The sequence below is a fragment of the Eptatretus burgeri genome, chromosome 5, assembly GCF_056783735.1.
Source record: "Eptatretus burgeri isolate ZD-2024b chromosome 5, Ebu_testis_v1, whole genome shotgun sequence".
Lineage (NCBI taxonomy): Eukaryota > Metazoa > Chordata > Myxini > Myxiniformes > Myxinidae > Eptatretus > Eptatretus burgeri.
Genome location: NC_140965.1, coordinates 46,331,972 through 46,344,485, shown reverse-complemented (window position 1 = coordinate 46,344,485; position 12,514 = coordinate 46,331,972). Strand labels below are relative to the sequence as shown.

The window sequence follows — 12,514 nt, the reverse complement described above, 5'->3', positions numbered from 1 at the left end:
TGTAATGTCTGCTGCAGACTCCCAACTGACTCCAACTCCAACCGTGGCCCAGCTGTACACCAATTGACATGATCATCCGACTGTACCGTCTTGTTGGCCCGGCTGAATGTTCAAAAATGACCACTCTGCACCGCTTTATAGCCCCCAGCACATGACGTCACCGAGACCGAGTCCTCCCATCGGGCAACATGCTCCATCGTGTGATCCCTCAAATCCAATTGGGTGTTGGTTCCTGAGAGCCATGACGTCACATGCAAGGCCTCGCCTCTTGGCATGCCATTAAATGAGGTTAATAAAATAAAGGGGGAATGAGAGAAAACTAAAGAACATGTAACAGATGAAAGTATGAAGCGATGGCAGGAAGACGAGAGATTGTTATAAATGATCTATACAGACAGTGCAAATTGGAGTAATTATGAGATGACTGTTCTAACATGAATTAGAAAATATCTGTGTAATTAATTAATCCCCTTACTCCCCTCAAGCATTTTCATCAAAATGTATAAATACGAGAGAAAGAGAAAGAGAAAGAGAAAGAGAAAGAGAAAGAGAAAGAGAAAGAGAAAGAGAAAGAGAAAGAGAAAGAGAAAGAGAAAGAGAAAGAGAAAGAGAATTTCCAATCCCTGTGCAGACTAATTATTGTAATCAATACATTTAATCAGCCCTCTTGAGAATACGTAAATGAAAATCCAATGTCAGATGACTGGTCAAGTGATTGGAATAGGCTGTGGTAAAAGCAGGACTACAAAAGGAGGCAATACTGTTTTACAAGAATGGGAATCTGAACAACATCATGACGATATCACGAGATAATAAGACATATCATGATTTAAAAATCGACTTTTGGATCAGCAGGAACATTTTTATCATTATAGGAGGCAATAGTAGCAAATGTATGAAGACATCTATGTTAGAGGGAGTTGTACGTTTGTAGTGTGGGTTGGTGTAATTGGTTCACGAAAAAATATTTTCAAGAAAGAAATAAGTGACCACTATATTCGTTATTGTTGTGTGTCTGTCTGTCTGTCTGTCTGTCTGTCTGTCTGTCTGTCCCAAGCATAAATCCGTGGGTTTTGATCCGATCCTGATAAAATTTTGGTGGGAGGTTTATATCATGATCTGGTTGTGTTTTCCTGAAAATGGTCGTGGTGCACCCATTATGGGCGGAGCCACGACCAAAAAACGTGTTTTTAGGGGGTAGCCGATTTCAATTTGCATCTTCTCCTCGGGGTTGTGTCGAATCTGACAGGGGTTTCAGTATTTGGTTCGCCCAATGGCACCTGCATAGCCCCACGGAGATCGATTTTTCATTTTCATCCCAAGGTCAAGGTCATAAGGTCATTAACTTAGAAAATTGTGAATTTTGACGTAAAAAATTTTCTTCTCCGAGGGGTTTGTCGAATCTGGCAGGGGTTTCGGTATTTGGTTAGCCCAATGGCACCTGCATAGCCCCACAGAGCTTGATTTTTCATTTTCGTCCCAAGGTCAAGGTCACAAGGTCACGAACTTAGAAAATTTCGAATTTTGACATAAAAATCATACGACCGCCCAAACTTTGAGAGCCAGGATGACAATATTTTTTATGCATAATCTTGAGGTCATTCCCCACCTAAAGTCTTTTTTTAAGACTTTAAGACTTTAAGGCTCTTTTTTTTTTAAACCATTTTGCCCTATCTCGAACACCTTGCCCATGGCGCCCCCTTCAAGTTTGTTTTTACGCTGATTTCATCAAAGTATGGATAATTCCAAGGAGTGCGAAATGCCATATAGCCTATATGACGTTATATTGTTCCTGGAATGTTCCAGAGGAAGTTTTGCACCAAAGGTCATAATCCTTGACCTTTGACCTTTAAAGTTCACAAAGGTCAAATTTTCAAAGTTGTGGGAATCGAACCGGGTTTTCGACCTTCTTCGACGAACTAACTCCATTAAGCTATAGCACATATCCTGTTTCCTTATTTTAATGTCCACAACATTGTTTTGTGACCTTTAAAGGTTATGCAAAGGTCAAATTTTTAAAGTTGTTGAACGAAACTGGGTTTTCGACATTTTGCAGCTAATAACCTGTCACTCGTACCACATCATGGTGATCATTTTTATAACTTGGTCAAACATTATCACATTGTCTCATCCTTGACTTCTGAAACAATCTACATCATCAAATACCACTCGTGAACCATCGTCGTGTATTATATTTGTTGTAGGATTGAGATTTTTAAAAATGTCAAAAGATGTTGTGGTGGTATTCGGTAAAAGTATTGCGGTGTTGTATTTTAGTGTCATTCCTAAATTGTCATTCATGCTTGTAGCAAGGTATTATGTACACATTTAGGACAAGGGGGACCAAAAAATTAAAGTCATATGAAAGAGGTCACGGTCATATGAAATTAACAAATTGATCAAATTGATCAGTGTTCATTCAGGTCATAAATATATATGCAGATAAACTTAACCATATAAATACATGCTGTGATGAACCAAACTAACATGTTATAGTCCGGGAGCCAACCGATCAAAATAAAAAAAAAATTGCCCGGTCTGCTATAAAATTTTTGTGTTGATTTTCATAAAGAGACACCCTTTGAGTATATGAAAACCAATGTTGGCAATGGTGAAACTCTTGCGCAACAACACAGTCAACACTTTTGCGAGCCCCCTCTGATGACAAAATGTTGGCAAAAGCGAAGATGTAGGATGGGGGTATGGGTAATTCATATTGTCCTAAAATCATAACCACTAAACCTATATACACAAATGACCCCTCATATTAAAGAGGAGTTCATTTCCTATATCACAATTGGTGTAGATTTAACCTACCTACAATTGACAAGGTTATATGTCAAACAACAAAAGATTTATGCAACTCAGAAATGCTTGACTATCAATGGGGTCAGGAACAAGAACATACTTTTACATGCCATGGTTTTAAGGAAGATAAAATTAGAAATGGATTAACACAATATTGTGACATGAAACATCCTCTTCAGAGGAAGAGTCACTCTCTGAAACAACTCCACCACATGAACCTCTCTGACCAAGGCATATGCATGTCACTCAGCAAGGCACAGCAGCCTTTTTGCATGAACATCGTTTCAGACATTTGGATAATTTGCACATGCAAGACACAGTTTTGTCTATGTTTGGCTTGGCTGGCTTAGACATGAGAATTGGGACCAGTTTTCCATTGATAAGGGTTCTGCCAAATGTTGTGGCTGGGGGAAGTGCTCGGTCACTGAGATGTGCACGTCTATACAGAAGCAATTGATACAATGCTCTTAAAACAAGGAAGTAAAACGCATCTTCTGTTGCTGGCAGTGACCTAAGGTCTAATTTTGAAGAGACAAACAGATGCTGCCTGAGGGTATCCAAACAGCTGAACCCTTTTTGGCCATGCAGAGCAGTCCAGTATACTCTGGCCTCATCAATGACACATTCTGTTGCTGCCATTTCACTATCTCTTCCAAAATCAACAAGGTGGGGAAGGTTTCCTATCAGTCCCAGAGAAACCTGTGCCGCTCTTCTTTTCACAGGAACACAGGCATCATCCCAACTGACTGGAAGAGGGGCCTTGTTGTCCCTCTCTGGAAAGGGAAGGGTGATCGCCAAGACTGCAACAACTACCGAGGGGTGACGCTGCTCTCAGTGCCGGGCAAGGTCTTTGCTCGGATAATTCTTGATAGGGTTCGCCACCATCTGCTTGAGCACCAGCGTCCAGAACAGTCAGGCTTTACACCAAAGAGGTCAACGATTGACCGTATCCTTGCACTTCGTGTCCTCACCGAACGCAGACGAGAGTTTCGGCAGGGGCTGCTTGCAGCCTATGTTGATCTCTGTAAAGCGTTCGATTCAGTGAATCGGGATGTCCTCTGGAGAATTCTTGGTCTTCGTGGGGTGCCACCGAAACTGATCAATCTGATGTCTGAACTCTACTCTGGTACTGAGAGTGCTGTGGAGTGTGGTGGTACCATCTCTGACTTATTTCCAGTTGTTACTGGAGTTCGTCAGGGATGTGTACTTGCCCCCACACTTTTCAGCACTTGTATGGACTGGATTTTAGGGAGGATGTCGGAGAGATAAAGTTGCGGTGCATCGTTTGGCAATGTCAAGATCTCGGACCTTGATTTTGCAGATGATGCAGTCATCTTTGCGGAGACTTTAGACATCCTCTTGGGGGCCCTCGAGGTGCTGAATGAGGAGTCGGAGCCGTTGGGATTACGGATTTCTTGGGTCAAAACTAAGATCCAGGCTTTCGGTGACATCTTGGATGCTGCTGTCCTGTCTGTGTCTGTTTGTGGTGAGGATGTTGAGGTCGTGGATAGATTCACTTACCTTGGCAGTGATATTCATGTCTCCGCAGGTTGTGAGCCGGAGGTCAATAGACGTCTGGGTCGGGCCTGGGGAGTCATGGATTTACTGGATCATGGGGTGTGGCGCTGCCGGTACCTGTGCGGGAGGACGAAAGTCCGAGTCTTCAGGTCCTTGGTACTTCCAGTCTTGCTCTATGGGTGCGAGACTTGGACTTTGACCAAGGATCTGAGACGGAGACTTAATTCCTTTGGTACCAGGTCTCTTCGAAGAATCCTTGGCTATCGCTGGTCGGATTTTGTGTCCAACGAGCGGTTGCTGAGAGAGACTCGGATGAGATTTGTTACCTGCATAGTCCGTGAGCGTCAGCTGCGGCTGTATGGACATGTGGCTCGTTTTCCTGACGCTGATCCTGCTCACCAGATTCTCTCAGCGAGGGAGTCTCATGAGTGGAGGAGGCCAGTGGGCCGACCACGTGCCTCATGGTTGCAGCAGATTGACCATCATCTCAAGGAGATGGGGATGGGCCTGGCATCTGCCTGGGGGATGGCCAGACGGAGGCCCCTGGAGTACCGGCGGAAAGTGGACGCAGCGACGCGCTGTTCTGGCACATGCTCCCATACCTGACCTGACCTCTTCTTTTCCCCTTCTGAATGAGTAGCTCACTGTGTCACATCCACACAACACATATGTGCACAGAAGTGTAGCTGCGACATCAAGAGGATTTTCTGGTACTTCTTGCTCAACACTTCTACCAGCTCATGAATAGGTAGGTATTGATTCTGCCGTTGTATCCAGAGTTCTTGCAATGTGTTCAAGCAGCAGAAGTGATATATACACAGCATAATTATGTCTGTATCTGTTGCATGCACAACAGCTCGATGGTGATCAAGATATTCCACACAATATGCAAGATGAGCAATAATCCTTGTGTCTGCCTCTTCATGTTCTTCACAAGGTAAGTCCAGAACTGAACTTGATGCTGATGTGATGGAAAGAGTGTGACCTTTGTTTTCCATCATACCACCAAGAATGATGGTCACTCCATCCGGAATAGCTTCAGGACTCTCACAAAGGGAAGTGCCAATGAAGTTCTGAAGATTTCCTTTATTTCTTGGATTCTTCATGAGTAAATTCCAGTCCGGAATTTCTAGACTCTTGGATGGTGAGAATTGTCTTGCCTGGTCTGTCTGGTTTCTCCTCTGCTGCTCATGACCCTTCAAAGTATGGCTATCATCAAAATCATCCTGATCACCAATGATGTTGACACAGTTGCACATTTCAGGTTTGAACTGAAGGAGCTTGCGAAGATACAGCTGGGGAAGTTCACCAAATGTTTTTGCACCCATTTTTTGGTATTTATTTACAAATGCCATTGTGTCTACCAGATAAACTGTGTATAGGTCACTCTGTGGTAATGATGGCAGCTGTAAAACAACATCCTGCTCAGCTTCAGCAATTAGCACTGCCACGAAATCAGACTTGTTGCCTTTGCGCATTACAAACCCCTGTGCTAAGCGTGGATCAACCTCAAACAGGGATGATGGGTAGTCTGTCCACTCATGGGAAAATGCAATCTGTCTTGTGACTGGGTCGGCATCTCGATAGAAACACAGCACACGTGTAGTTGCAGTCTCATCTTGATAGATCCTGATTAAACTCTGTTTCCTTGATGGGTTTGATTTCTTCTGTGAGGAGAAAGTTACCAGCTTCAGTGGTTCAATCTTAATAGAGACCACCTCTTCTGCTTTCATAATGGCTTCCATGCCCTTAGCTTGAGCATGGACCAAGTCTTTTGAAGCAGCCTTCTCACTAGTTGCTCTATTGAGCAGAACCACTTGGTTGTTACACTGGAATGGGTTTATCATCTGCTGGCATATCACTTTCTTGATCTCCTCAACATGCATATGTTCTTCTGTTGCCTGCTTATGTGTTTCTCCATGATGAGTAGATTCCTGTTGGCCTAGATTAGCCATAGACTTTATGTTCTCTGATACAGCTGTGAGAAATGGTGCTGTCTTCACATATTTATCTCGAGCAGCTGGTGCCTGAGATATGCCTTTGAACAGAGATGTCTTCCCTTCATTGTTGTATGTCTGCTCCAGGGCCATGTCACTCCAAACACCATTGAATTTTCCTTTGGAAGAGTGAACTGTGAAGTACCCAACCTGGATCTAGCAAACCTTAACCGAACTGTGTTCAATAGAGTAAGAGGATTTTGGGGGTAGGGGTAACTTTGGTTGACAAAAATGTTAATTTTCTCTTTAAAAATTGATAGAACTCACTCAAATTTGCTGTTTTAATTAGCCATGGATACCATGTTCATATCACATTAAGAGAAATTAGTATTCTAATGCAGCATCTGCCTATGATAAGAAAAGTTCTAAAGGCCATCTTCAAAAAACGTTATTTTTAAGACATTTTTCACAAAATTATGTACTTTTACGAGGTTTACTTCCACAAAGGCAATTTTTTTTTGTCATTTTACAATGCACTGATTGAATTCTTACATTTAGTTCACATTTATTTTTCATGAATGTGATTTTTTAATTTTTTTAGAAATTTTATTGACAATTGCTGTTTTATCAAATTTTTCAAATCTTCCTCAAACAAAAACGTCCGCCAAAATTTTTCGCAAGAGCTTATGAATTGCCAACATTGGTTTTCATGAACTGCAAACATATATCTAAACATCCTGGGGGTGTAAAATTTTATAGCAGAGGCTGTAAGGTCCAACCCTAAAACAGCCTCGTACACAGGTTGGCTCCCGGACTATAGGATTAAAACTGCAGATTTCCTAAAAACGTTACGTACTTCCTCACGACCTTTGATGTTTTGTATACTGAACACAAACTGGCCTTTGGTATTGATTTTTTATATCCTAGGGCCATCTTGGTAAACTTATTCTATAGTTATAAAATCAAGCTTATAGCTACCAGCAATTTTGTAGCAGCTTGGTAAATGCAATTTGTTATGTACTTCCTAACATTTTTGACCCAATCATGGAAGTGAACCAAAAAACATGGATGTAGTAATGATCCATGTTGAAACTTGCCATTTTAAATCATCACTTTATGCAGAAGTAAATTGCTATTTAAGATGTTCTATCACATGAATTTCAAATTTCTGGAATAAGATTTTGTAAGATTCACTATGACTGGGGGAAATTTTGCAAAATCTGAGATTTTACACATTTGAAGGTGCCAAGATATGCAGAAGGTCATAAGAAATGTACTGTTTCGAGGAATTGTTCTATTCTTAAGTATAATGATATATATCAAACAAAAAATGCATTTTTCAACAATTTTGGACAACATATACAATCATACATGTAACCCATTTCTAAAAAATGAGCTATAAAAATGGGAAAAATAGCCTGTGTTTGGATTAAAAAACATGCTTTGTAAGCAACTATATCCATAGGACCCATAGCAAAGTATACATTTTCTGAAAGCACAGACACTTGGGCATTACATAACACTAAGATTGTTTATCTTATTAAAACTGGGTTCAATTTCTAAGCTTTCTCCTCATTTAGGACCACAGTGTACACAATACCATGCTACAAGCCTTCATTGTCAATCCTTCTTTGTTATTCCCTCCTTCCTTGTTTGGTTGTTTTTCGAGGATTTCATCCTGATATGTATCTTCATTTTTACCTGTGACAAGTCACAGGTCAACAAGAGCTCCGCATAGTTGTTGTTATTGTTGTTGGCGGGGTTCTTGCACGGGTTAATTTTTGAAATGTGCACCCATTGGTCAGACAGCTGCCGGACCACACCCACATTTGACGCTTGATTCCACCCACCATGGCACACAGACAAAATAATATGGCTGCCATCTTGGTTTTCTGGTGGGCCTAAGACATCAGGCCTGTAGGCCTCTGCTAATTATACACTGCCTGGGTTTGTTATGTCAGATATCCATTGGCTTTGTTTGGGTTGAGTGTTACTCATGATGAGGACCCCAAAAAAATGTAATCATATGTCGAATAAAAATTATTAGTAAGATTTAATCAAACTCGTCAGTACGCATGGTATGCACCTCCATTAAAAAATAGTGTGGGCCGAAGACATCAGGCCTGTGGGCCTCTGCTGATTATGCACTGCCCAGCTATGTCACGTCAGATTGCCATTGGCTTTGTTTGGGTCGAGTGTTACTCACAATGAGGGACACTGAAAAAATATCGAATCATGTGTCGAATAAAAATGATTCATAAGGTTTAATGAAGCCCATCAGAACATATGGTACGTCAGAACGCCCGGTAATCAAGCGTTACATTACGTAATCGAGCGTTATGTTACGTTATCAAGCGCTACGTTACGTAATCAAGCGTTATGTAACGTAAACAAGCGTTACGTGATGTAAATTACTAAAGAAAAAAAATGACGTTACATAATATTTGAGTGGCACCATATTAGAGTTAAACAATCCATGACCATGTGATAAATCAGCTCATTCTGATACAATCGTGGCAGAGTTTTACATGGATAAGAGGTGTCGAGTTAATCTTTTAATAGCGCATTAAATGTGTGTTTCTCAATCTCGCTATTCATCTTTTAAGTGTGATTTAAATTCATATTTCCCAATCGGCCCGTTACCAGATTTTGACACAGATTATGACCACAAGTGTGGTCATTCTTGTTTTGAAAATGTTTTTTTTTCTGAATTAATAAACTCTGTTTCCCAGTCTGGATGGCAATGACGTCAGCATCCAGTAAATTATTTTGAGGGAGGTTTACATGGGGAACCACCCGACCCCCACCCCCCTCAATGATATATCTCGTACAAGTCCCTTCCGTAATTCCCTTCATATCCTGTCCAATATTCCTGTCCCATCTGTCTCTTCTCAGACATTCTGCTACCCCATTTCCTTCACTTTTGGAGCCATCTATTTATTTTATACACCAACATGGCAGAATTTTTTTTACCCTCTCTCCTTTCTCTGTTCCTTCCCTTCTATTATATTCCCATTCTCATATATCCATCCAAACTTCCTTCCCTTCTCTCCCAGACTTAGCTCACCCCCTCTCTTCTCCCACAATCCTACATTCTCTTAATTTCCTCAATTTACTCCCTACAAAGAACAAACAACAACAGGCATTTTAAGGCCATTTTCCCTGCTAGAGTGTGGGTTAGCCTTGCAGGCCCCATGACAATCTTCTCCACTTTGCCCTATTTTCTGCATCTCCCCTTAACCCCCTATCCCACATTTCTTCTTCCACCATCTTTAGGCAAGTCTTTCTCAGTCTTCCCCATCCTCTATACTTCCTTCTACTGCACATTCATTTCCATCACTCTTCTTATCAGGTCACTTTCATCCTTCCTCAACACATGACCCAACCATCTCAACCTCAACACATGACTCAACTTTATCTTCACAAGATCCATCACAGGCTTTATTCCCATCAACTTCTGCAATCATCATTTGTCTTCCTCTCTCAACAATATTCCGCACATCCACCAAACCATTCGCATTTCCACACTTTCCAGCCTTCGTTGCTGCTCCACGTTGATTACCCATGTCTTGCTCCCATAAATGATAGCACTTCTCACACATGTAGCACACACACACACACACACACCTAGCACAAAAGTTCTTCAACTTCAACGACACTATCTAGATATACACAATAAAGAGATACCTCCATTCCTATCCTCTTCCCTTCTGTTCCTTTTCTCAATGTTGGCATTTTCCTATTTCCTCCCTCCCCACCACTTTCTTTTTGTTTTTTTCCCTCCCTTTTCCTCCCGTGTAATAACTACATGCCTTATAAAGAGGTCACATGATCACATCTATTTACATAAGTAGGAGGTACTGCACGATTTGCTTGAACAATAGTATGCATCCAGTACTGCACATGGAAAGGTGAATTTGGAATGCTCTTTTCCATGACTAGTATGACCCCACTGTGAACCTCAATGAAAGCATCAGCAGACCGTTCTAGGCACTTTTCCTTCGTAAATTATGCATTTTGTCGTACCTTACAATCCACGTGGCCTTGCAATGAAACTTTACAGCAGACTGAGTAATATGGGAGAGTTTCTCATGCTGCGCAGGCATAATGCCCAATGGAGATCGTACGTCTATGTCCAGTGGAGATCTATGTCCAATGGAGGTGTAGGACTATGTCCAATGCAGATCGAGGGAGTGCTCGTCACACTCCACATGTTTCAATTTACCTGCCGATCACATCACGTGCCTTCTGGTTGAATGGTTTGCATTAGTGGGAACAATCGTCAGGGTGGCAGACGGACGGTTGCTCTTTGCGGATTAACCGTGTAAGACATAATTTGCGGCAATGCTCACCATAACAGTCAAGAGGTGCGTCTGATGTATAAATGACGAATGTGGTCATCATTGGTTAGATATTTATCGGTATGTTATCCTGATGAGGGCAAAGCTGAAAGCTGAAATTTTGCGAGCCGGTGGACATCGAAGCCAGTACACGGGGGGGGGGGGGGGGGAATCACAGAATCGTCAGACAACATCCATAAATGAAAATATAAATAAATGAAAAAAAATGCAGGTGAATGACCCAAGACAATGGGGAAGCATGGTAATTTTGTGTGCCAATGAACATCAAAGCTGATACACCAGGAAAAATCACAGAACCATCAGAAAGTATCCATAGATGAAAATATAAATAAAAATGAATGAAAAATCAAATACAGGTGAGCGACCCGAGATAATGGGAAAGCACGGTTTGTATTCTTACATAATGTGTAAGCATACCCCGCTAGTAAAAAAAAATTATATATATATATATATATATATATATATATATATATATATATATATATATATATATATATATATATATATATATATATATATATATATATATATATATATATATATATATATATACATATATATATATATATATACATATATATATATATATATATATATATATATATATATATATATATATATATATATATATATATATATATATATATATATATATATATATATATATATATATATATATATATATATATATATATATATATATATATATATATATATATATATATACCACACACACACACATACAGTCAAAATAATCGTTCTTTTTTTTTCCTGCAACATCTAAAGTTCATGCCAGAGGAGATTGTACATACTGCCGGGACATTGCTTGACATCAGTGTCCTTTTACCTGAATTATAAGAACATTAATAAGGGAATTGATAAATCAACACACTTTATGACATTTGAGGCTGGAATTCCAGCCAGCATCATGAGCTGTGGGTTCAGATGGGGAACACCAAATAGTCCAGGACAGAAATATCACAGCAATTGCTGAAACCCCATCAACCGATATTTTTATGCTTGCAGGGTTGGGTGTTTCAAATCTAAAACAAAGATCATCGAAGTGTGGTAAGTGGTCGAAGAATGCAAAATGTTTGAGTTATTTCACATTCACCAACCAAACAAAGTGCATTGCATTGTGCAGCACATCGTTCTTTCAAGGGATATGAATTTGGCTAACCATTCCCCCTTCCCTCCCTCTCTGCCATATACCTACCCCCAACCACCATGATGTTAAGATTCCAAGAGTTATGTTTAGAATTAAACCTTTGGCCTAGAATCCTGGTCACATTACAAATTCCTTTTCTGTGTTGAACATGCCATTGCCACTTAATTTAATTTGGAGCCTTCCTGGTTTAAAACCACTACAGTGACACTATGAGATTTATTTAATGGCAAGACACCAGTAGACGATCAGATCAAAGTCGATCGGATAATAATTAAACCAATGCACTGACTGAGTGGGATTTTGCCATGCAGTGTTATGGTGTGAGAGTGCAACAAGACCTGCAGTCCTTCGATGGCAAGACGCAGCATGCTAGGACTCAACCGGGATGCCTGTTTGAAGGAAAAGTTGCTCCAATCGATAATTAGCACAAAACCATTGACCTGCAGCTCCGGGTCTTCAATCATCATCTCGAGAGAAAGCAAAATGGCTCGGAGGATGTCCACAAAGGTGTACCTGCAGAGATGGTAAAGGCAATGGGGGCAGCTCCATTACTCAGTTGTGCAGGGTTCACTGACCCTATTATTAAGTGCACTACTGAATAGTACATTCTGTATGAATCAATCAGCAAAAAAATATATAAATATGCCTTGGCCTTGCATCTTAAACAAGCTCCATCAGTTCCTCTTAATGCACCAAGCATAAAAGAAGACAGCTTTTTCCCA

General features: G+C 40.6%; 1 protein-coding gene across 3 annotated transcripts in view; it reads right to left on the bottom strand.

Moving 5' to 3' along the window:
• The window catches only part of LOC147026364 (clavesin-2-like), a 73,354-nt gene that overhangs the window by 47,762 nt on the left and 13,078 nt on the right, over positions 1 to 12,514 (bottom strand). For all 3 annotated transcript variants that reach the window (XM_085881705.1, XM_085881704.1, XM_085881707.1), the window contains exon 3: positions 12,131 to 12,305. In XM_085881705.1, the coding sequence (XP_085737831.1) occupies positions 12,131 to 12,305 (175 nt within the window). The remainder of the gene's footprint in view (positions 1 to 12,130; positions 12,306 to 12,514) is intronic.